Here is a 27,309-nt window from a genome sequence, read left to right as displayed (position 1 = left end):
AAACAAAAAAAATTACACTTACCTTTAATCCCACAGATCCCTCGATGGCGCTGGTCCTTCCCACGATCTGGTCCCGCGTCGTCCTGAAATTTCCCCTAGCCCCAGCGCTGAGGAAGCGGCGGATGCCTCCATCTTCCCTCTTCTTGACATGTCACTTGATCTTGCACTGTGCAGGTGTGAGACTGAGTGATGTAGACGGAGTAAAGGGGGAAAAAAACAGGGCAGATCTCTTAAAAAATAAAAGAGTTGCACTTTAAAAAATAAATACCATTTTCCCTTTGCATATAATGGTTGTCTACCCCTTTATGTAAAGTGAAAATGTTGTGTTAAAGGATGCTTTAAGTTTATTTGACCATTATTGCAGAAAGGGACAGGCGCTGAACCTTCTGCAATAATGTGTCTTACCTGCATGTCCACTCCGGGTTTCTGAAATCCCAAGTGCCAGGATGTTATGTCTACTTGGCACACCCAACTAACATGGAAGAGAAGGAAAATGGCGGCGCCCAGCGCTGGGACCGGTGAGCCGCACAGGTTTAGTCCGGCCTTGTCTGCAGCATGACATGAACTCACTGGACTCAAGGTACTGCTAATAAATGATAAAGTTATGGGGACAGAATTGATACTGTTTGTGTATTTACCTGACACACTTGTGAAGTTAATAACAGTGTTATTTGTGCCCTTGGAATGAATATTAGTGCAGGGGCCGTTCATATCACTGGGGGGGTGAGAGGTGTTCAGCACACACTGCCCTCTTCATGGCCTCCACACACACTTAGCTCGCCCTCTCCTCCAATAACCATGACAAGGTGAACTCACTGGGTGTTCTCCTACAAGCCATGCTGTATGGGGGGCGGGACAGCTATAGAGTGACCTGTCACATATGATAGGCGGGCGCAGCGTCTCCATAGCAGCCACCTCACTGCCCGCGGTCACCTCCGCACACAAGGACAGCCTCACCACTAAAGGGGAACCACGCGCTGCCTTTCCTAGGCCTCCTATTGGTTGATTGATAGTAGACTCCTCCCATTCTGTGAGGGGAAAGGTCAGTGTGACAGTACGGAGGCAGCGATGGCGGCGCTCAGGGTTTGCATACAGGCGCACAGATTACTGATAAATGGCCAGGTGAGGAGAGGGAGCTGGGCTCCTAATACATTACATACACTCATGTCTGTCCTGGGGACCGGGCGAAGCACTTATACATACACGGCTTTCAGTGTCTCGAGGCAGAAGGACGTGTGCTGCCAGCCTGTCAGTGACCTACCTTGTGGCTGCATTATGTATTATGTTACAGCGCTCACACACCTGGCATTATAGCCCTCAGGTAGCCCTCCTCGTATGGTCGGTGAGGCACAGCTGTGTGCTTGTCATGCTGAGTATTAGACCCGTGTGACCCTACAGCAATGTTTTGTAGCTCAGCACAGTGTGAGGTGCTAAGACTTTGTACGAAGTTTCCTTACATCTTGTGCTCCACCAACACAGCATGCTGGCCGATCTGCTTATAGAGGAATCTTCTAGTAGAATGCATGGCACACGGGGGGCATCTGACCATCTGCCTCTATTACTGGGCATCCTTCCCATAGGGGCTGTGTCCCTGAGAGAGGCAATACAATGTTATAGGCTGCCCAGGTATTAGACGCTTCACCCACTGATGTGTGAACAGGGACATTTGTTTTCATGACCTTCAGACATCTGTGACGTGATTTATGTATACTGTGACTTTTTCTAACATTTTACTTCTGCACACCAAGTTATATGGCTAATGGGTTCTGTATTGGAGTTCCACAGAGAATAGTGGCCATTGGCTCCACTTCCTATCATCATCATTTCTTCCAATGCTAAAATAAATTGAAAGCTATTTGTTTTTTGAGAGAGTAAGTATTCGATAAAACCTCTGCCAGCTTAAAGCGTACCTAAGCTCACAGTTTTCACTTTACGGACATACACTTCATCCTGGGTGCTCCTTCTGCGCATGCCTGAGACCTCTGGACTGATCAACAGCCCTGCAGGATTAAAAGTGATTTTTTTTTTTGTTGTTTGGGGGACAGTTGAGTTTAGTTCCTCTTTAAAGAAAAGAATATTCACACCCTTGTCAGGGGGATTTTAACTTCAACTAAGTTATTCACAAGTTATAAGTATATAAAATATACACAGTTTTATTATCAAAGATTTAAAATGATCAAACAAAATGATAATCGAAACATATATCTCATATCTTGGGATATAATAGAGATTTAAAATGAATGAGATTTATAATTATAAATGAGATTTATAATGAAGGGTTGTATGTTTTGATTTTGTTTTCTGATTGATTGTTTTAAATTATTATTAATAAAACTGTGTATGTTTTACATACTTAAAACATGTGAATAATAATTGCCCTTAAAATCCCTTGTTTTATGCCCCTCAACAAGGGTGTGATTTTTCTTTTCTGCTTTAGGGATGTTGCATGGTAAAGATACCATTTTCTATTTTCCAGACAGCTTCCCATTTTTGTCCTTTGTTTTTATTTTACCAGAACAAAGTCTCCCAAGTGAAGCCCAGTGTGTTCCTAAAAACTTTGGCCCTTCCATACTCTGTTATAAAACGTTTGGCTTTTATTACACTTAATGACTGATGACTACATTGTACTGCATAAGCCATGGGTTTCATATGGTACACTACTGTACTATGCTGGAGCTCAAAGCCAATTGTTTGCCATGAGAGATTCATGCTTGCACAATAGGAATAAAGCATGGTAAAGTACACATGTACAGAACATTCATGACAATCATTTAGGGGTGTTTTGCACAGATCAGCTGTCTTACATTTTTTTTTTGCTTAATGTAAAAAAGCTAAAAGATGTAAAGCTTAAAACTCTGATACTTTTGGGTAGTGTTGGAGCTTGCATATGCCTCCACAGATTCATACATATCCATCATCATTCTCATGGCTGCCTCACTGGGAAATGGACAGTGAGGGAAGGAAAGGAAAGTGTTTAGGCTGGGATTAGTCTGAATGGCTGGGAATTCACTTTAAATGTAAGTACAGATATGTTCAGGTCACATCTTGGTTCCTCTACATTATACCTGTTGTAATTTCTTTCTTTCTGTTTGATATGACCAACTTGACTTAATCCTTGTGGCCATATCCAAAAAAGATTGGCATGGTATTTTGCACAGTACCATTTTGTGTTGCACCCAGAGTTGATTATTAACACCCCTCCTGATAATACAAATCAGAAAATTAACAGCTGCAAAAGTCATTTTATCATTCAATAAAGAAGTTTCCTGCTGTGACACATCTACACAGATGGCTCTGTACATGCAGTCAGAAATCTTTCAAAAATAGGAAGTGTGGCATTCAAGGGATAATTCAATTGGATGAAGAAGATGAAGTAAAAATGTATTTTATTGAGCATCAATACACAATTTAATTTGGATTAATGTACATCCACCTTGTTCAGGCCTTTTAAATAAAAGCTTGCTCTTACTGTTCCTCTAGGTCAGGAATGTCTAACTCTGGCCCGCAACAACCTTGTTTTTGGCCCCCAAAGGAATCCTACATATGAATTGCAGCTGGCCCGCCACTGCATTGAAATAGCTCCACTACTACAATTCCCAGAATCACTCCCATCCTTGGACCAATGGCCTCTCTGCCTATGCATCGCCCCGCATTGGACTGTTTTACAGACACAAGTTATGCCGGGAATTGTAGTATCGGCATCACTCAGGTCTATAGACTAGCAGCCTCTCTGCCTATGCGTGGCCCCGCATTGGACGGTTTTATAGACGCAGGGAATTGTTGTAGCGGTGCTATTTCAATGAAGAGGGAGTTCCAGCCACTAATACCATTAAGCCATTTCAGTGAAGAGGGAGTTCCAGCCCCTAATAACATTAGGCCCCGCATTGGACTGTTTTCTTGAGGCAGGGAATTGTAGTAGCGGCATCACTCGTGTCTATAGACCAGCGGCCTTTCTGCCTATGCGTGGCCCCTCATTGGACTGTTTTATAGACACAGGGATATGTAGTAGCGGTGCTATTTCAGTTTCAAGTTTGGCCCGTGACTTTGTTTTTAATTTTGGCCCACTGTGTATTTGATTTTGACACCCCTGCTCTAGGTAGTTGTTTGTGGCAAACACAGACATGATTACAACAGGTTTTGCATGTTGGTGCTGCAGGAACCAGTGGCTGACATTTTTACTATTTTGTACAAACATTGAAGCATTCCATGGTGATACAACCTGTGATAATGTAGGAGTCTGTGAGAGAACTACAAGGCTCAGCAAGGTGTTTGTTCTGAGGAGTTTGCATTCCTGGTTTCTACTTCATCAAAGCAATGGTGTTTATGACTGTGTCAGTTTGAAATGGAAACTTATGGCTGCCATCACTGACTCTTTTTGGAAAATTCTTGTTGCCTAACTGTATTTTAGGTCTGCTGACCTGCAACACGCATGCTGTATTCAAAAGGAGAGCTCAATTATTTGGATAGCCATCATGTTAATGCTTCTGCTCAGTTATACACTTGCCTAAATAATGCTGTAATAGTCTGGGGAAAACACTGCTTTGAATCTCTGTGATTAAATATTGCACAAAAAAAAAAGTTCACGTGAACAGAGCCTGAATGAAAACCAGTGACATTATTCTTACCTTGTTGGTTCACTTGTTGTTCCCCTTGGCTGCAAAGCATTGGGGCCGGTAGTGCTGAGGAGGAATGCTGTGATTGGCTGGATCTGTCTGGAAAGGAGGAGAAACAAGTATGACAGCCCAACACTGTGACAACACATACCCTATGTGTAATCTCGTAGGTTTTGTGGTGTCAGGGATGCTCATTGTCATATAGAGGGCTACATACAGTTCACCACACGCTCTGGGCTGTGTAGGTCATGGCTGCTGTGAGCAGCTTTCATACGTGTTGTGCTCTACATTCAGCTAAAACAAACTAGGAACAATGCTTTGGTGAATTCTCTTGCATTAACCATTTACATATTTTGTACTGAATTTATGTTAACAATAACAACATTGATAACCTTTGCTTGTGTTTGCCATTTGTCCCATATTTCATAAGTATGCTTGTAAAATCTAGGCCAAAGGCATTCCCTTTCATATTTTATTGGCATACAATCACAATTTGAGTAAGTGTAATTATAGCACATGTTTTGCCTTGCATGGCTTTATCTGTTCATTATAAACATGAACATAATTTTATCTTACTGGCCTAATTTTTTTAGTGGAGCTCTCAACTAAGATCCTAGAGTAAATTAGTTTGTTTTAAATAATATTGGAGACCTGTGGTGCATGTACACTGGTAAATTATTGTCAGAAAAAGGTCACTTTGGAACTTTTCTGCAGGTAAAAAGCCTGTTATTGGTCTGTGCTAACTTCAGTCCAAAAGGACGTTCAGTCCAAAAGAACCATTTTTAAATATCATCCAGGACAGGAAAACAAAGGATTGAAGGGCCACCCTGGCACATTTCTGTATTTATTACACCATTGAAGATATAAAACAGGACAGAGGGTTTTTTTGGCAAAAAAAGATACATTTAGTATTCAAGTTTTAGATAAACATAGCAGGGTCTGATCAGTCTTAGATCATGGATATACAACAAATCTTAATTTTCATCACATAGAAAAGTAGCATTGTCATCAAAATGTTGCCCAGTAGGACGCTAGACATTAATCATCTAGCAATAGTTCATACAGAATAGGATAGCGAACATATGAATCGCATACGTTACCACCATTACACAGAGTGGGTGTCGCTGCAGACCTCTCCTCTCACACAGATGCTTGCTGCTTTTGGACATTCGTCTGGCACACATCTTCTAAGCATTCACATACAGGCATGCTTTTAGATACCACCATTGTTGCTACCTATTCCCCTATATTTGGAATATACCCTATTAGGGATGGGGGGAAAAATAGTCGCTTCATTAGATTTTCTGCCAATTTAGGATGATACTGTATCCTGTACTTGCTACTGCTCCGCAAAGTACCACTACCCTTGAAGAAGACGCTTTCAGGTGAAACGCAACGGGTATTTATGGGTTCACGTATGCGATTTTATATTGTACACTGTCCTATTCTGTATGAACTATTGCCAGATGATTAATGTCTAGTGCCCTACTGGACCACATTTTGATGACAATGCTACTTTTCCATGGGATGAAAATTAGGATTTGTTGTATATCCATAATCTAAGACTGATCAGACCCCGCTATGTTTATCTAAAACTTGAATACTAACATTATCTTTTTTTTGCTAAAAAAAAAAAACCCTCTGTCCTGTTTTTTATATCTTTACTGTATTGCTCGGGGTTGGCAAAATACTCTTCATTAGGGTATTATATTCTGTACATAGCTTGTATAATCTTCCAACCACAAGATTCCTTCAACTTTAATTTCTTGTACCATTCTTTCATAGTCCACTAAACAGTATCAGTATTGGGCAACAGCCAAGATTTCCAGTACCTGTTAACCTAGGCCTGAAGATTGTGAATTAACCCCCTGCACACAATTGAATCCTGTTCTAGGTAACTTTTTGCTTAACAGGAACTTCTAGTTTCCTTTTTTTTTTGCAAAATATTTTTAGCTGGCCCATTTCAACAAAGCAATTCCTTTCTGGTCTGTCCCTACCTTACTGTTATATAGTAATTTTAAAACATACATTAATGAGCATAAAAACCCAATGGGATAGTCAGATACGACTAGATTTTGGCTACGTTATAGGGGGCCAGCCTGTGGCACATGCAATTTGGATGTGAAGTTCTGAGTGGGCTGATCAGGTCATGTATGAGAATTTTGGAAAATTATCCTTAATGGATTACGTAGGTAAAATATTTATGCTCTTTTATATGTACCAAGATTAGTTTATATGAGAATGTGGTGTATTTGAAACTATTACTGTCTGCATTAGTTTGCATTTTGCATAGATATAACCAACACATCTCATTTTTTTGTTTTTAAGGACATTTTGTTAAGAACGTCGGCTAGTCTGATTTTTTTTGTGACCGTGATTACAGTGCAAAATTGCAGACTGACATGACCAGAGTGGAACAGCCTTTAGCTAATAATAAATAGCCTTTTTGTATTGTGTGTGTATTTGTTGTAAATACATGAGTTTTGATAGGATATTCTTTTTTTTATTTAATAGAACTTTCACAATATTTAAAAATGTACTTGAGGTACCAGTGCATGCTAATTAAAGTGTCTTCCCTCTTTAAGAGGTATTTATTTCCTTTTGTAAATGATCCTATTTTTGAAGTAAACCTACCTCTTTTTATCAGGCAGTGTACGCTTCCAGCAATTCATCAAAACATGTAATCAGAGTCAGTTGGCAATAAATCTTTCCTTCCTTCCTAAACTGCCTGGATTTTTGAAGGTTGCTTGTAGCCTTTGTAGGTATAAAATGTAACTGTGCAGGTCAAATAATAGGAAGAGCAATACAATGACAGCTCTTCCTTACCTTGACATAATTTGCAGTGAGTGAAAGGTGACATGTTCCACCTTCCTTAGAGACATGCTTTTTCTGGATTTACAACCGGCCCTCTGAAAATAGAATAACTGCTATATATCTATTTCTCCTGACACTTTTCCTGAAGTACCATGAACAGTATATGTATTCCATCCTTTCAATGTTACTTTGTCATTGTAAAAAGTATGCATATATTTGCTGTTCAATACATTGAACTAGAACTGCTATCGGTACTTGAACATAGGTTTAGAAAGCAAGAGAAACACGATTTATATATCTGTATTCATCCTGCCATGATAAGTGGCATGACCACCAACCTAAGCCAACCTAACAAAAAAGTAGAATGATTGTTACTTGTGATGGTGCATTGTACAATAAATATATTGTGTAATAATGGCATAACATACATAATTTGGCAGTCGTTCGGTAAAATCTTTTTAGAGCTGCGAGCATCATTAGTTCATTCCATCCACGGCTTTGCCACTGCTATTGGAGACCAGGTATTTACTCACCTAACTCACCTTTTATTCCCTGTTTCCTGTAAGATGACTATTACATTTTTTTTATTACTGTAATGATAGGTTTGCTTTATTATGGATGATTCATGAAAGATTGGTTCTAATATACTAATGCCAATTTATTTATTTTCAGCATTCTGCATCCTGGGCAAGATGTTGCTGGTTTGCATCACATGTCCAATATTCAACTGCATACAATACAGATGAGAAGGTCAGTCATTTTTAATTTTTTTTGTAATTAAAGTGTCTGTAAACCAGGGATGTAGTGGGGAGGGCACGAGTGGGAACGCGGTGCCCTCACTTTTCCCTGGAGTGGGGAGAAGGACCACGCTGTGGGGGCGCTCCGGACAGAGCCACGGACCAGGTCCCCCTTGCAGATTGCAGGCTCTGGGGGGTTATGTCTCTGAATTCAACCTGCCCACTCTCCCATAGCAGGCTCAGACCTGCAATGAAAGAGTGGGCAGGTTCTGGTATCATAAGGTCACTCTGGGGGAGGTGTCTTCCCCTTTGAGTGACACAGGCAGGGTTGTAGTGGGGCGGGCACGTACCGTGTCCCCTCTTTTAAGCGACTACACCCCTGCCCTGCTGTAAACCCAGTTAAGAAACAATAATGGGACTCTGACAGTTAAAGCTGATTAAAAAACATGCAGGCTGCTTGGATATGGGACAATGCATATTCAGATAAAATTAGGTTATTTAAAGTCCAACTCCACAGAGAAGGGTTGGAACCTTTGTCAAGTTTTAATCTTGTTTGTGTCTTTGGAATTTTCCTTTGCTGCTTCTCAGCAAAGTAAATAATAGTAAATCTCTTCAGCCAGAAAACATTATGGAACATAACTTGAACATAACTGAATAACAGAATGTTTGACATTTTTTAAAGCTGTTGGTGCATTACTGTCCTTTGAGCATCCATTTCTTGTATGGGTGTCACAGGATGTACAGCAAAGTCTCTACAATGGGGGTGATTTTAATTCCTGCTACCAAAAACTAAACCAGCAAAAGGCTTGGGTTGGGCTCCACTATAGTTTTAAAAAATGTTATAACAATACATAAGCCATTGTATAAATTAATATTTTCTGGTAGTGTTTTCTGATTGTCTGCGGAATGCCACAAATTGAAATTTGACTTCCTGTAGCCTTTGCAACTGGGCCATTCTGTACATATGTGTTCACAATTCTACCAGAAATTTCTGTTTCTTCTTACGGTATTGGCTCAATGATTTTTGCATTAGTTTTTTGTTGAAACACAGAGTAGTTCTGATACTGTTCCTGCCCCTATGCAGAAGGAGATCACATATAATTCCAGTCTATTTCTCTCTGTTATCAGCAATCAGCAGATCGATTTTGCAATGATCTTTTACTACAGGGGGAGGCATTTCTAAAGTGATAATATGTGTCAATAATATCACAGTGCTTCCACCTTTAACATAGTGCTAACTATTTTGTTCTGCTGCATTACTACATGGCACCTTGGTGGGATTCTTTGACCGCCAGCATCACAGGAACTGATCATTTTAGCTCCTTGCTTTGGTGATAATACCACACGTGTAACTAAAGACCGCATTTCCAGCACTAAACCCATCAAAGCTGCTGGAATATTGTGCTTGCTTCTTGTTTTCCAGATCTAAATTGGGATCCACACAGTGTATTTGATTTTTTTTGTTTTCCTCCTCATGTTTTAAGGTTAGGCATATAGAAAGTAAGGCAGGAACTGAAGTTGGTGGTATAGGGGAGAGGGTGAACCTGATGAAGCATGAAGCCAATTTGGCTTGAGTGAGTGCTAAAATCTAGGGTGTGTATAAATTTAGGGCAAGGAAATTTAGGGAGCACCCACAGGAATTCGGTTCTAAAGCAGAACTAAAGCTGTGTGACTCACCTATCCGCATTCCATCGCAGGATGCCCCCATCTTCCTTTCTCCTTCCTAGAGAAGCTGAGATTGCTGGGTTTCCCTGGCAAACAAAGCTGATGCTGCACATGCCTAGCTCAGCCTTTTCACATTTCACCAGCACAATCGGCAGGTATGTAGGATTTTTATAGAAGGGACTTTGCCTGTTCCTTTCTGCAATAACCACCTGCCTGATCCTCAATTTCGTAAAGTGGGACTTTAGTTCCATTTTAAAGAACGGAGAACAGAAGATATAGGAAAATGTCACATGTAAAAGAATAAATGTAACACGTGAGAAGAGACAAAATGGTATAAGAGTATTCGAGACACAACATGAAGGACCTAGGAATCTGCTTAGCATGACTCCTTAGTCATGAAAACCTGACAGAAGTCTTAATGCCTCTTTAAAAAACAAAAACAAAAAAAACATTACATTTCTCACTTTAACTACTTCATTCATCACCGTTGACAGATAGTTTGCTTTCTCTTGGGTGATATTTGTCTAACATATGTGCTGACTGCAATAGTTCTAATAAGTAAAAGTGAAAAAAAAAACTCAAAATACAAAAAGTCACCAGGAGGTTAGAGTTTTTTGGCAGAAGAGTCATGCAAAGTAATGTCATGCAGTGTAGAGCCCATCTCTACTGCCGGCACCACCAAGAAAACCTCTAGATGCCGACACACATATTAATGACATTAGTGGCAGAGTGACAGTAGTAAAGGTGGCAGCTTCAGAGGATGCAGCACTAACAGGATCCTGTCATCAGTGTACGGCTGTAGGAAAATAATGACATGTTGATACAAATACAACCCTTGCCCCAGAACAACCACTGACAGACCTTATGTGATGGCCCCTTCCAGTAACAGCTTAGCCCCACTTAGGCAACAGAGCTCATTTGCCAGACAAAATCCACCTAAAAAGTCAGGCCGCCTATTCCTTACCTATTCTTCCATTTCTGAAGCAGTATTCTCTTTTTGGTAATTTAAAAGGTGAAGAGCATTTTGGAGAATAAACACTCCCCTATCATCTAATGAATTATCTAACACCTTTTTGACCTTTGCAGTGCCATACTTTATGTACACACATTACACGTGCAACCCCAAGAGATAGAGATGAGAGAGCACTGGCCTACCAAAGACTTATAGAAAAAGGAAACTGATGTTGAAAAGAAAAGATCTGTGTATATATTGTGATACTTTAGATTTATGTGTGTTACCCAGTAATATAATTTCTAAATAACCCAGAAATGTTAGATTTCAATGTGATGTAATTTGAAAGACATTTGACACTTTGGCCCTGCTTTATTAAAGCTCTCCAAGGCTGGAGAGAATACACTTTCACCAGTGAAGCTGGGTGATCAAACAAACCTTGTTTGTTTGTTTTGTTTTGCTTTATGTTTCACATACCCTGTTTCCCCGATGATAAGACACTGTCTTATTTTTTTTTGAAGGCCAAAATATGCTCTAGGGCTTATTTTCAGGGGGATGCCTTATTTACCCATGAAGAAGACTTTTTCATTTTTACCTAAAAAGGGGGGGCTGTCTTATTTGATGGCCCTGCCTTATCATCGGGGAAACACGGTATCATTTGATGCTTTCATTTTTTGGAGCTTTGAGATATTTAAAATATGTCCACAAACATGAAATTTGCAGTTGGGCAGTTTGGTAATTTTTAGGGTACTGACTGGGAACAAGGGTAGAGCAAGTAAAGTCAGGGTGAAGTTAGACATTCAGTCTGTATATTTAATTCCTATACAATACCTTAAAAAAAAAAAACTTAACAAAAATAGTGAAACAATTGGATCTATGTGATTGGCACAAAACAAGGCAATGTAAGTGCTCTTTTTTCATTTCACAAAAAACTATCCATCTATAGTTATACATAAAACTGATCATACAAGAATGGAAAAATTCCAGAAGAAATGGATCACATGACCAATTGAACTCTGCCTAAAAGTGATGACAATAAGATTTCCTATTTTGAACGTCTTTCAACCAATAATATAGCACTCTATCTGTTCAGTGATTTAAAGATCAGAAAACTTGGGTTTACATTTAAAGTACAAATACATTATTACATCTCCATTATATGTCCAGGGACACAGCCCGCCCACTTCCCTGAGCCAGAGATTTGTACGGGCACACCAGCCAGAGCTGTGGACCACCAGTGCTCTGCGGACCACCGGTTGGTGACTGCTGATCCAAAACATCACCTGATTTTCAAACAAATCCTAAAAGTAGATGAAGAAAACGTAATTAAAAAAATGAAAGAAAAAAATATTTTATCATTTATTTATTCAACAAAAATTATTCAATAACATATCTGTGTGGCAAAAAGTAAGTGAATCCTTAGGATTCTCAGGAAATTTTGAAGGTTTTTTCAATCAATGAAATGACAGTCAGGTGTGAGACCCTGTTTTTATTTAACCACCTGGGCGTTTCACTGATGTCTAGATTTCTGTACCAAAAGCGGTACACTGTTTTTCATGAAATTTTTTTTATAAGGATTTCTTTGTATTGGACTCCATACAGGTTTTTTGTATTGAGTTCAATATAAAGTGATTTGAATTTCCCGCCCCGCCTCCCGCCCGCACCGACGCATGAAGCAACATCACCGGGAAAAGTTTGGACTCCACCAATCAATGTCAAACAGATTGGACCTGATGTATTAATGCTATCCAATACAGGAGAAGGTAGACCATCATGGGAGAATCTGGGTGATCCAGCTAACCAAGAATGGATCTGGTCCAGGATTGAAAACATTTGTTAACTGATAAATGATTTTTAAGAAATCTGTTCTAGGTTTTCTGCATCATAGTGTATCTTCTCCAGTCTTGGAAATCTTTAATAAAAATTGAAGCCCATTATGTACAAATGGAGGAAATTCAAGACCATTCTTACAATACCCCGAAGTGGTCGACCATCAGAGAAGGTGTGTAACAGTCAGAGGTTACAAGGGAACCCAGGGTAATTTCTAAGCTACAAAAGGCCTGTCTTACAAAAGCGAATGTTGAGTTTTGAGTCCACCATCAGTAAAACACTGAATAGCAATGGTGTATATAGCAAGCAAACATTATTGCGGACAGTCTACAATTTGATAAAGATCATGTGGAAAACCAAACCAGAAGGATACTGGAAAAATATTTTGTGAATGGGACATTTTGGCCTAAATGAGGAGAGTTCCATTTAATGAAAGAAAAACACTGCATTCTAGCATAAGAACCTTATCCAACATTGAAATCTGGTGATAGGAATGTTCTGGTTTGCACCTGTTTTGCTGCATCCTGGGCCTGAATGACTTGCCATCATTGATGAAACAATGAATTTTGAACTTCACCAGAGATTCTAAAATCGCCAATGTGTAGGACTATTCAACAGTTACAGTTAACTTTACTTTCAGTTATTGCTGCACAAGGAGGGAGGGGGGTTGCACTAATGACACGCAGATATGCTATTGGATCGTTTTTCCCCCAATAAGTACATGACTAAATATATTAGTTTTTATTTCATTTGGTTAACACCACTGTGAATAAAAATATAGATAATCTACCTAAAGAGAAACTAAAAAAAAAAAACTTACCTTCAGTCCCACAGGGCAGTTTGATCACTCCGGGGTGTCCTGCAGCTGGTCCCCAGTCATCCCAGAGCCAGTGCTCCGGGCGCCGCCATCTCCGCCTTCCGTGTTTATCATCCCATGTCACCCGGTGCGAGATCGGGTGTCGTAGGATGAAAAAAAAAATTGCTGATCTCACTGCGCATGCGTGAGATCAGCAAACATTTCTCTTTGAGCAAAAAGGCTCCTTCCGTGTATGCCCGTGATGCTCAGGCATGCGCAGAAGGAGCGCCCAAGAGGCTTTGGGCACCCATTCATTCTCGACCTCCTAGGCAGCCAAAAATTAGGGGGCGGTACTGCACAAAAGGGTTGTCTACCCTTTTACGTAAAGTGAAAATTCTGACTTTAGGTATGCTTTAAGGGCTGCCCAACCCCAGTCTAATTTTTAGTATTGATGTAGTGGACAACAGCAAATTTAGGTAGGAGGCAGAAGGTGACTGGATATATGAAAATCTTGTCCCGTTTGAGACCCTCAAGGACTGGAATTGGACCTTCCTGATCTAATGTGTGATACAAAGTGACCAGGACATGTATTCCTGAATAAATCATTCACTCAGAACACTGCCAGTGTCGCCACTCTGTTTTCAAACTTTTCAAACCTCCCTAAACCATTCTTGGTTTGCTGCTTGCCTTGGCTGCAGATCTCTCTTTGAGGTCACAAAAGACCTAAGCAACATTAAGGCAAACTAAGGAAATCAGAGCACAAAGGAGGAACTATACTCAAAAACCAAAAAATAAAACAAAAACACACTTACCTTAAATCCCGCAGGGCAGTCTAATCACTCTAGGGGTGTTCAGCATCTAGTTCCCCGTCGTCTCAGAGCTGGTGCTCCGGGGGCCACCATCTTCGTCATCTCTTCCTGATTTTTCATCCTGACCCAGGCGTAAGATTGGCTGACGTAGGAAGAAAAAAAAATTTGCCGATCTCACTGGGCAGTGCTGCACCCTTTTTTTTTTTTTTTTAAATAAAAAAGGGTGTTGCACCTTTAAAAAACAAAACAGAATTTTTGCCCTACATAAAGGGGTTCTCAACCCTTTTATGTAAAGTGAAAGTTCTGAGTATAGGTACGCTTTAAGTAATAAAATAGTGCTGTGCCAGAATGTAGGGCATATAAGGAATTAAGAAGGAATTAAGGAATTCAGGAAAAGTATGGGACATGCAGGGGTGCTTGCAAAAGTTGCAACTCGCATATTTATTCTGTTTACCAGAAGTGTATCTTGAGTGATCTGTTGTTTTTTTAGATCACCTTTAATATGTGGAAGTTGTGACTTTTTATTAGTATGCAAATATTTTGTAATCATAATTAAACACCCTGCAGAGTTTAGTGATTGCTGTGCTGTGCTTTTTTCCGCACATCCACAAGTGATATAAACTGCTAGTTGCTCTTTGTTGGTCTATTAGAAGAACAACTGTGGGTCATATATGGATGATAATAACACTGTTTGGTGTGGCTTTGTCCAAATTATGGTGAGGGTGTAACCAATATTAGTAAATCTGATCCTTGTTATCACTAGTGCATTGCAACATACATCACATAGGTAGGTGAGCTGGGTTGCCGTTATTGTTATTAGCACTCAACATTACCAATGTAGTAAAGAAGCTAGACAACCAACTAAAAATAGATGGCAGCATGGGAGTTTACATGTAACTATTTATTAATAGTACCAATTATGTAAAAATAAGTGATTATAAAATAGCTGTACTTTATTTCTGTAGGGCATTTCAAGATTTAGAAGAATATAAGTTTATGGAGATTGAGTTTCTACATGAATTGGCTCAGCTGGTCATTTTCCTTGGTGCTTTGATGGGTTGTTTTATTTTATTGTAACATTTTTCTATTGCTGAAATGTTAGAGAATTGTGTACAGTTAAGGGCTGTTCTATTTTCTACACTTCAATATTCAACCAAAACATTTCTGTTAATGTCAGTAGTGGAACACATTTGTTTTCATCCTTCAGCAAACTTAAATTTCATTATGATCACATTAACATTTTATCTGTAAAATGTAGAACACAAAGCATAATTCTGGTATTTTAATTCCTACAGAACACATAATAATGTATTCTATTCACCTTTATCTTAGAATTTGAACAAATATTTCCTTTCCTAGTGTTGTCCCTTCGTTTCATGTTCAGTTACTTAGATCTGTGTTTGTGTAGTGTCAAAAGTATTAAAATACAATAACAATCTATGCAAGTTTCTGTGGATACAGGAAGTCTGGTTTAAAGATATCTTTCAAAGGCTGTTGAGAAGGGGGAAACATTGGTTGGGAGCTTAATATGAGCCAAGCCGTTTCCTAACAACACCCAAGCTCAGACCTTTTTTAGAAGAGATTTTTCTTTGAAGGTTTCATTGGTCACTATGCCTATTTGTGCTTTATTTTCTTGTGAAGCATGTAAAAACGATTCAGGAAGACATTGGAGACTAAGTTACCTTGGCATGATGAATATAGTGTTTGTGTAGTGAAATTTTAACTTTTTATGCTTTTTACACATACTCTTGTAATCAATAAACTTTACTATTATTAAAGTTAAATGGGGAAGGAGTTTATTAAGACTTTCAACATGTTTTGGTGCCTATCTGACACTTAGGTTTAAAGTATATTTAAACCCAGTTACATACATTGCAATTCCTAAATACAACACAAGATAAGAAAACTTAAAAACTTTTGATGTATTGTACTTTTATACTTTTTTTGTTTATTTCCCGAATAAATGGTAACTCCATAAAACTCTTTTTTTGAAAAAAGATAACGTAGTTTAAAAACAAAAACAAACAAAGACCAAAATGTCAATTATTTATGATACACAATGCTTTACCAAACTAAATGTAATTCCGTTAGGGTTTACATCTACTAACAGTTGGAAATAAGCAGTATCAGACTTATAACTCCCATATACCCTCACGTTAACTACCGAGAGGAACGTATAAAGTTGTTTACAAGTGTTTCACCAGAATGAAACCTCTCAAGGAGGCATGTCTGTAAATTACCTTAAACCCTAAATATACTTTTGAGAAAAGTAGGAAAGTAGAAGAAAACATTCTTGGAAAATTGGGAAAAACGGAGTGGAAAAAGTGTAGGTACTCCCATCCATATACAGAGTAATGTTGTCATAGTTGCATATATGGAACATTATGGCTGACTGCAGATTGATATGAAAAGAGAAATGTTAACGTCTACCTAAAGTCAGGATGTCCCTTTTTTCAAATATTAGGTATGTACTTTTCTTTACTATGAGTATACACATACCTTTACTTTGTCTATCAGTGGTCCCATTCAAAAGATTATACAACTTATTTCCTCTTTTCTCTTTCATTTAAAAGTGTTAAACCAGCCCAGATTCCTCCTTTGTAATTATGTGGATTGTAAATTACTCCTTTTCAGAGATAGCATGGGGCAATCTTGATGAATGAACCCTATAATACATTCAACAACTGTCCCTTTTTGCAAAACTTCTGCAGGCAATATAGATTTTATTCAATTCCTTACTTTTGGCTTTTTGCTAGGAAAATTTAGGCAATATCTTGCTTTGACTGTGAAAGATCGAGTCTCCCTAATTACACATATGGAGAAAATGTAATCAAGAAACATCCTTCATTGTCCAAGATTGAGCCAATTGGCACTCTCAGACGCTGGATCTCCTAGTGAGAGTGTTTCAGCAACCGTGACAGTCTGTCAATCCAGAATCCAGTGGCCAGGTACTAAGGTACAGGTTTGTGGATCGGCGATTACAATGCTGAATATCCCCCTGCAGATTTTTTTCACTTTAGTGCAAGCATGCACAGCCCACATGAGAATGTCAATTCTCCTCTGGATTCAGGAGCAATGTCTTTTCCATACCAGGAAGCTGCATTAGTTGTTAGATGTTCATGCCTTTCACAGGTATTAAACTCAAAATACAGAGTCACCTGTGCATACGGTGCTGAATATGGCAAAAGCTGAAAAACCAGCAAGTTGATTTCCACTGTAAAATACATTGGAGTTTTTAGGATAACTGTTTTATTGAGACAGTGCCCATATGTTTATGTATTATGTTATGTTTTTAAATTATTGTCTTGTGTAATATATGTAATGCTTTCTTTTTTTATTGTTACTAATTACATTCTGGTCCTGTTTTTTAGACATTTGACAAAATTTTAATTGCCAACAGAGGAGAAATTGCATGCAGGGTATGTATTGTAACTTTACAGTATTATGACCTATTCATATGCCATAACTAATATGAAAAATACCATTTATTTATTGTTTTGGAAACAGTGACAAGGCTGACTTTGTTCTGCTAATGGGGATAAGAAAAATTGTATTTCTACTTCTAAATATTCTAGAAAATGTAATACCTTTTGAGTTAACCAGTGAAAGTCACGTGCACAGCTGGAGTGTATGCTACCGCAGTATTCACTTTGCTGCATAGTTACCAATAGTTGTGGTAATAAACTGGAAGATCATGTGTGGGCAACTTTTAGATCTTTAAAGTTAGCTAGCAAAGTGTGAAAATCAGCCCTTTAGTGGTTGAGTCTTCCAAAACAAATTTAAAGGGCATCAGCATGGTTAAAAAAATGGTCTGCAAAGTTGTTAACACATCTGCTTTAAATAAACATAAAATGCATACATATTTTCTGCACTGCAAATATCATTTTGATATTATCTGGTGCGCTACTGTGTGTACACAATGATCTTAGCAGGCACTTTGTACAGATGTTCACATCCAAATCTGGTGTATGTATCTGTATCTGTCGTATAGTGATAAGCATTTGCCAGCTGAATTATTTAGGAATCAATACTTTTGGGATTGTTAATCTCCTGGTTCTGCATCCCTCGCTAAAGTTTTCTTAAGAAGCCAATATGTAAGCCAACTTACAGTATGTGATTGTCAACCTCCTGATCCCATTTTGGCCACAGTGTTTTTTGTCTTCCGGCCCACTCTTAACAGTGACATGGGTGTCAGGAAAACTGAATGCTGTTATAGACCAGTAGATCGACGATTCCACAAGTGCTCGTTTCTAAAAATAAAAATGTCCTCCCCTCTCCATGGAACACAACAGGTTGTTTGGTAGGGAACAGAGTAGTACCGTAACTGTTCACCTGCAACAATCACTGATGGTCATTTGGGCAACAGAAGTTAAGTGTGTGTACCTAGCAAAAATTTGAAGTGCAGGCCCTGGATTTTGGTGTTCTTTGGACTGGAACAGGGTGAATACCAACATGGCATGATTTACTTTAGCAATTCTAAAGCAAGACCCTTAATCGTGTGGGCTTTGTATTATGTATATACTGTAGTTCTGTTCTATATGGCTAATGATTTGCTATTGATTTGTTATTCGGCTAATGATTACATGTATTTTTACAGTATATGTATGTATTTAATCAAAATTGAGTCTATATCGATTGAAAGCATTTATGTAATACAGGTCATCAAGACATGCAGGAAGATGGGAATAAAGACTGTTGCGGTACACAGTGATGTAGATTCTGCTGCAGTAAGTTTTTTTTTTTTTTGCCATGACCTGGGAAACTTTCTTTATTCATTACTGATTTCACTATCTGCTTCAGAATTTATTTTCCCCCTATGTTTTCCCTGGTAATGATACAGCATGTTGATGCACTATTTCAAATGGAGTTGTTCTTGACTACTGGAAAAGCTGAACTTCTGTTTGCACTTTTTTTTTGTTTTTTTTATTACACTCTTGGAGAGTACATAGAGCCAATAATGCCTTCTGTGTTATGGGTTGATTGCACACAGGTTTTCTATGACACAGTAGGAATACAAACATAGTTTTGATGCTAACTATCTAATATCATATTTTTATCAAAGGTTCTTTACATTCTGTATTGTGAAGTACATTGTGTACCTATGTTTTTTTAAGTATTCTCATCATGTTTCTGGTACCTCAGAAAAGATATGAACTTGCGTTGGAGGACAATAAAAATCTTTTATTTTTTCTTCTTTTGCCTTCCTGGTTTTACATACTTTTATTCTGGCTACCTTTACTCAACAAAAATCTTTCATATGATGTAATAGAGTTTTCGATGTCTATGGGTAAACATTATTTGCATATTTCTTTACAGCTGGTTTCAATTTATCATTTAATTGAAAATGTATTAGTGCTGTATTGCTTTGTGCATTTTACACATTCTGTCACTTTTTTTATTGTATATGTGTTTTGTGTTCAGATGTTTTTATGGGATCAGTATAAAGTTTATGATAAGTGAAAAGTAGGTTAACACTAATTGGATTTGAACAATAGAAGGTATAGCATAAACCATTGACTGAGATGTAATTTTATTTGGCATTTTTAACTCAGCAGGGCTTCTATAGCCAGGGAATGTAATGAACTATAAAAGACTGAAAACATCCCATGAGATTGTAATGTAAATTTACTTGAACTGTAATCAACAGATGAGGAGTTATAATACGTGTTCCTAGTTGACATGCAATCCATATTCAAAGAAATATAATTAGTTTATATATTTTTATTACTGATCATACCTGTACATTGCCCTTTGTTTCGTGTAAACTTTTTTGGGAAAGGGTAAAAGACATATATATTGTAAAAAAAAAAAAAGCAGTCATCCTGGCTATAAGGTGTAACAGCAGGATAGCACTGACATCATAGTTTGGGATTTGAAAATGCACAGAGCTGGACTTCTGAGTTTTTATATTCTTAATATCAATGCAACTTTTTATTAGTTTCACCACAAAAAAAAAAAAAAAAAAACTATGGACAAGCCTCATGCTGAATGTCAAAATTTGATTATTATTAGATTATATTTAGACATCAAAATTAATGCTAAATTGTTAAAAATAGGGTTTTTGTGATTGATGTTTAACAATCGTTATCTGGGAGTTATCGTTCACCTACCTGGTTGTACACCCATCAACCAATGCATGGCCATATGCATTTGTGTGTGGCCATATGAACCATACGTGTTTGTATGTGGTTTCTATCAGGCCTTGTATAAGGCTTTGGAAGTCTGTGCGATTGTCACAATGTGTGTTTTTTTTTTTTTCTTTAAACATTCAGCGAAGAACATCTTTAAAGCCATAAGTGTCCTATTCATATCTTGATGTTTAAGTATGTTGCATTGTATATGTGTTGCAAAGTATACATGGGTTACCATTAGGATCTTTGTCAGTACCTTTTCCACCAAACCCAAAACACAGCAAAACAATATAAAAAGCAATAAAAAATAGTACTAGTTAATAGTTAATAAGGTTTCAAATTGCAGTTCAATTTATTACAGGGGATGAAATGGGGATATTCAGATATTTGGATTATTGTATTTGGTGCCTTTGTTTTTTTTTTTTTTTATCCTGAATTGTAAGAGACAGGTATTTGTGTTTTTGTTGATCTGAAAATGGTCATGTGTTCAGTGTTATTGACTTAAATAGTAGTTAAGTAATTTGCTTTTGAGTGCTACACAGAGGTCAACAGGATGCTAAAAAAAAAGTGTCAGTACTCTGTAATTTAGAGAGATAAAAGGCACACTCTGGCATCATTCCAAGTGCAGTGTTCCAATGTAGTTCCCTGCTCCCTTTATTACAACTCCTTTGTGCCTCAGTGAGAAAAGAATTCAGCTGCTGGAAGGTGCAGGGCAATAGGTGCTGAATGGAAAGTACTGGGAGTTTTACCAGTGTGACGCATTTTGGTAACAAAAAGGGCTGAAGGTGATTACTAAAGATTTACAAATGAGGGAGGCAGGCTACTTTTAGTGGACCCTGGATATTAATTATGGAGCAGAAGTATATTTTCGAGCTATTATTTTGATTGCTGCCATTAATGGGTTTCATTCGGTGTACTTGTATCCATTACAATAGTTGTAGGTTATGTGGGGCCAAAAGGAGTCACAAACAATTGCCCATACTGTTAAAACCCCTTTTTCTCTGTGAAGAATATATTCAGGCTTGGTGCGAAAAAGGGTCTGTGGAACAGTTAGTTTAATGACTTTTAGCAAAATAAAGATGTTTATTGCCCCTGTCTTGGTGTTTGCTTCAGTCTTCCAGCATATATGTGTTCTATGTATGTACTAATCCCTGCTGCGGCTAACTGTGAGGGCATCCTTTTATGTCATCATACACAGTTTTCCGCCATTATTTTTATCCAAGAATATTGGTAAATTTATAGAAATGGTAATGTCATGTTACTAGGATGTGAAGAGTAAGACTATGTATACACCTATTAATGTTGCTGCATAAGATCTTTGCTGATTATTGCCAATGACGCTTGAACCAATTAGCACTGTACACAGAACACTGTTCTATGGAAAGGGAAGAGGCAGGATGAGCAGGAGGCCCTCTGCCTTGCTCTGCTCTCCATGGAAAAGTACAATGGTTGTCCCCAGTCAGTCATTCATTGACCTGGCAGGATGTGTAAATGAATGCTGATGGGGAACTGTTGTACAAATCTCCTCTTATAATAGTTTTTATTTATTTCTACACCTATCATTGAACACTACTGTTTAAAATGTCTTTTTTACCCATAAAGAATACAGGTTGAACAAACTGAATTCATGTTTTGGTGATAATCATTGCAGAGCCCTATGTCTTGCACAGATGACTTGCTGTTCAGTAGATAGGGCTCCTGGTGTGGATTGTACTCTTTGCCTTGGTATCCGGTAATGGTATCTTGCATAAGCACTTGTGCTTGACTGACTGAGGTGATGCAAGTCATCATTTATCAAGATATTATCATGCTTACCCCTGATAATTTCACCCTGCTGTCTGGGGGGATAAGGAGGACAGATATGATTTTGTGATGTTAAAGCAATTAGTGTTTGCTTCTTACAGTTGAACAAATTCAAGACTAATGATCAAATAAATTAAGATGGAGTACTTGAGTGGCAGCTGAAGTGTGGCTTCCTTTTTACCATGCAGTATGTTGGTCACATATTTTGTTTCATTTGTTTACATGTATAATCAATGTGTTTTAGGAATTTGTATTGAACAATTGTTTGGATATTACAGATAACAAATACTAGATATATTAAGAATATTATAAAAGGTGTCAAAAGATAAATGGGTACAAAGGCACAAAGTTTCATAATCAATTTTAAGAAATCAACACGCAGCAATAAACAGGGTCTCTGCTGAACATAAAGGTGGTGAAGTGGTAAAGGAAGAAAGGTAGTGATGTTTAGTAAGTCCATCATTTAACAGATAGTAGGGTGATATTTGTGGCAAGATAAAGTAGTATGGCAATCCATAGATGGTCAGGTTGAAAGTAGAATAAGAAAGCATAGGGGTAAAAAAAGGCATTAAACGGCATTGCCTTTTTTTTGTGGAGTGTAAAGTAGGGAATTATTAGATCCTCTGTTAAATTTGTGTCCTTGACGGATAGACTCACCCCTTTCTTTGTCCTGTCTGTGGATAATACCGTAAATTTCAGTTGTCATGGGTTCAAGCGATAAGTGTGGTTAGGAGATTTACCATAACTGAGCAGGCTAACTATCATAAGAATACTGCCGAGTTGTCTCCAGTCATTAAATTTTAAACAGGCAATGTTAGATTTTTGCACAGTGCTTTAATATTTAGGCCCTTCAGCTCTCAACAGAGTTTCTAGTTTAGAATTAAAATTAATCAGTTAAAAAGTACTGTAATCCAGGCTAGTAACATAAAAACATTTTCCATTTTCATAACTATATATTTTTTATTTGGTATATGTTTTTTTTTTTTTCTGAAACTGATTGTCTTCATCATATATAACCTTTAACTTTCTCCTGTGCCAGGAGTTAATTGGGGGGTCTTTTCCACAGACCTCAAGCATTACTAATACTCTGCTAAAAAATAAACTGTTCCACAGATACTTTTTACTTTAAGGCTGAATGTACTTGTAACATATATACAGGGTGTTAAGAATATGTGCAATTGTCTTGGACTCTGTATGAATTATTAACATGAAAAGCATTTCAATTTTCAATAACTATATATTTTTTTATTTGATTTGAGTTTTCCTCCTGAAACAGTTGGACTTAATCATATATATCCATTAACTTGCTCCTGTGCAAAAGGGAGGTTTTTTGAGGTCTTTACCATCAATGGCTAATTCTAAAATAGTGTAACAGACCCCTCTGGGAAGAGCTCAGTAAGGAACTGCCTAAAAGAAGTGAATCTGCATGGATGCGATTTGTGCATGCTGATACTGCATGCAGAAATAGCTAATGGTACTTGACTACCTAGAGAGAGGCTTGCAATTTATTGGCTGTGTTTTGTCTGAGCTGTGTATTTATAATATTGTCAGGTTCTAATTGTTCCCTCTTGGACATTTGTGGTGCCTGATTGCTGGATCCATCTGCTTTTTCATTCTTGGTCTGTTAACGTTTTGAGTTTTTTTTATTTTTATTTTTTATTTTAATGCACCGACAGTCCAGCAGATTGTTGATGGGTCCTCTTTCCTAAATGCTGCCTAGTATCTTACCCCTGTGCCAGGGATAATATTTGTATCTCATTTATAGTTACAATATTTTTATTATTCAGTAGACTAAATTTATAACAAAAAGACTTTGTACAGTGTACTGTGATGATAAGTAGTCTTGTTAGCTTGGTGATCATGGACTGACTTGATATATACTCATGGGTCTTTTTAGAAAGCAGTGCAGTTTGTACAGAAATGGGTACAGAGGTATGTAGTAGATATATTAAGTATACTTTTCAACTTCAGAATTAAAAAAAAAAAATACAAAAAGGACAGTAATTTGTGGCACACCATAAAAAATAAGGGGAGTAGCTACACAGTACCTAATGTTTACATGGTTTAAAGGCTTAAAGTACCTGAGCATCGGTGTTATTGTGAGGAATAAGGCCTGGTGTAATTGGGAAGTAAAAATGCCTGTCAATGTAAGGAATAAGTACCTGGTGTCATAGGAAGTGTCTACCTGTTTGTGGGACAGAATAATTCCCTAGCGTCCCTCCCTAGAGTCAGTGGGAGGAAAATCACCCCAGTGTCAGTGTACCCTTTAGTGATGTGTGTGCCTGGTTAGTATTCACCCAAGTTTTTTTAAATCTGAAGTTCCCAGCAGGTGTAGATAATTTAATTTGTACATTCATCACACCTCTGCTCCTAGGGATTTTAAGTATTGTCTGTGGGCAAGCTAACAATTCCTCTGAACATGGCAAGAAACAACTGGGCAGAACAGAAGTAAACCGGTAACGGAGGAGAAGAGTGGTATCTGGGGAGCAGAAGAGGGGTGCAAAACGTTGTCATAGCAAGTGTTTAAAGGTGCAAGGAGGTAAGCAGCTCTGAGGCATGAGTTTAAGGCAGAGTGATGCTCAGGGGGACATGAGATCAGTGTTGGTGGGATAGAGGAGAGGTTTTTGGGACAGAAGAGTGGTGCACAGCGATGATAGTGTAGATCTGAACACACCCTTGCCAGTGGAGTGTAGCGTCTGGTGTTAGGAGACGGCAGACTGGAACGCTGGTCAGAGGCATACAAGGAGAGGAGTTCTAGGGAAAAACAAAGTTTATAGGACAGACTAGAGAACTAGTGTACAACGATGACTAAGCAAAGCGCCACCAAGCCCCTTATAGTGAAAAGTTTAGTCTGGTGGCTAGAGAAACTGACTGGAATAGCGGTCAGGGAAAAGGTGGATGACAGCAGTTCCTGGTAATGTAGTGTACTCATCCTGACGACTGTGTAAGGGCACCATTAACATTTTATTTATATGATAATATCTGTAATAGTTCTAAAGATTATAAACTTTTGATACTTTGTACAAATCCAAGTTGGTTCTTCATAGAGACTTGTTCATAATGATGCCATATTTTTTTGTCCAGTACACAGTGATGCCCATGAATGTTGATGTGTACACACTAGCCATGGTTTTTATCTCACTTCATTTTTTTTTTTTTTTTTTTTTAGTTTCTATCAGGAATTGGATGTTAAAGCAGCAATGGCTGCATTTTCTAATCTTCTGTCATTCCCCTAATTTTATTTCTATTTGGTCAGTCACTAAAACACACTTTCCAATCTAGACGTGAACAATATGTTTTGGAAGTGGGTCTATGTGCTACTATTTACCATCCCTAAATTATTTATTTTGCATACTATACTTTTTATTTTACCAGTTTGCAATATTCGGTGTTTGTTTTATTTAGACATGTTGACAAGGTACCATATTTAGTAATGTACTTGCCTTGTTTTAACTAATATAAAAGTATTGTTCTATAATACTCACAAAGCAGTAGGTCCAGTTGAATTTGTTGTTATATTCTGATATTTTTTTTTTTTAATCACTTGCAGGAATTTGTCCATATTAAAGTAGCTCTTCTGAGACAAATTTAATTGGGGAACCTGTAGTATTGTAGCAGAAGGCTGGAGGGAATTATTAAGCAATAGGGATGACACCATCTGGGAATTGTGGACTAATCAAGTTTTTTTGTGTGTTAGCTGTGGGGATGGAAGAAATTATGACGATTATGACATGTTAGCACATGCCTGTATTACAAGTGGACAGGCAGCAAGTTAATCATAAGTACATTATCTGACTCCTGCTGCTTCATTATTTTCAATTCAATATTGGTCCTATCCAGTTTTACTTAAACATGAAGAGAATGGAATCTGTAAAGATGATCTCAGTATTGCAGTAACAATGTATACAGTACTACACATGTGTAAATACTTTTGAGATTTGTAGTAAAATGAAGAATAGAAAATAGAAGAATCGGAGATGCTACCTTTGGGAAAAAAAATATTTTTCCATCTGTTCATGTAAAGCTTCTTTAGTAATCGCTTATAAATGTGGCTCATGACTACATCATAGTATACATGCAGGTTGTTTTATTCTGGGCAACAAAGTGCCAAACACGGGACAAGAAAGTATTGCAGAATAAGCATCTACCACTGTAATAAAGCTTATATTGCTAAAATATATATTGGCTGTTTATTAGGCAACTTTTTTTCAGCTCTTGCTATGCATACAAATTGCCCTATTACCAGTTAAATTTTATCTACATATTTATTAATTTAGGCATCCAAGTGCACAATGTTTCATTCACGATTTATCAATATACATTCTTCTTTGTTAGGGTTTTTTACCTTTTTGAAAGTAGTGCTAAAAAAAAAAAAAAGATTTACAGCTCAGTCCACTTTCCTAATTTACATGGTCAACTAAAGGCTTGGTAATTTAAGGAGAGCGTAGTGTAGTGAGTGTTACAGTGCTGTAATGGTAATGTAGCAAACATATTGTGTTTAGGTTCAAACTGGTTGCATGATTTGCGTTATTTCCTCTATGTATGACATTTAGATTTTCTATCAACTAATAATTTGTTGTATATTGTTGTTCATTTTTATTTTTAATGAAATACAACATTTAGCATTTGAAGCAAAGTATATGTATTCATTAGTAATTACAGTAAAATATTACTTGAAATTGACAAGTGTGTACTTAGATTCTGGTATGTAATGGTATAATACAAACATGTTGGTTTTTGTGCTAAAAAATATATATATACTGATTTGCTTCCCTCTTTTCAAGCGGGATGGTATTACTTTTGATGTAATTGTCTGTCAACACACAATATTTGTCTCTTCAGGTTCATGTGAAAATGGCGGATGAAGCAGTCTGTGTTGGCCCTGCTCCCACAAGCAAAAGCTACCTCAACATGGATGCCATCATGGAAGCCATTAGGAAAACTGGGGCCCAAGCTGTGAGTCTGAATGGGTCTATCTGCTGCAGCTGTTTCAGATCTAGAAGACAGAATAGGCAGATTTTGTATTAAAAAAAAAATAGCAGAAAAGAGCTGCATATTTTGTTCTTGTTTGGTTCATGTCACATGAGTTAAATGTGGCCGAAATCTCTACTGGAAATCAAAGGCTTTTGAAGCATCTGGCAAGGCTGGTGGCAGTTCCT

At 37.7% G+C, this 27,309-nt stretch overlaps 1 protein-coding gene across 1 annotated transcript in view; it reads left to right on the top strand.

The window, feature by feature from the left end:
• Window positions 1-1,021: 1,021 nt before the first annotated feature.
• Window positions 1,022-27,309, top strand: part of PCCA (propionyl-CoA carboxylase subunit alpha) — a 173,840-nt gene continuing 147,552 nt past the window's right edge. Inside the window, exons 1-5 of the mRNA XM_072411643.1 lie at window positions 1,022-1,122; window positions 8,100-8,177; window positions 17,588-17,635; window positions 18,875-18,943; window positions 26,993-27,106. Coding sequence (XP_072267744.1) covers window positions 1,069-1,122; window positions 8,100-8,177; window positions 17,588-17,635; window positions 18,875-18,943; window positions 26,993-27,106 — 363 coding nt within the window. The 5' untranslated portion in view covers window positions 1,022-1,068. The remainder of the gene's footprint in view (window positions 1,123-8,099; window positions 8,178-17,587; window positions 17,636-18,874; window positions 18,944-26,992; window positions 27,107-27,309) is intronic.

This window comes from Pyxicephalus adspersus, chromosome 1 (assembly GCF_032062135.1).
Source record: "Pyxicephalus adspersus chromosome 1, UCB_Pads_2.0, whole genome shotgun sequence".
In the NCBI taxonomy this organism is placed as follows: Eukaryota; Metazoa; Chordata; class Amphibia; order Anura; family Pyxicephalidae; genus Pyxicephalus; species Pyxicephalus adspersus.
This window is presented reverse-complemented; position numbering and strand designations above follow the sequence as displayed.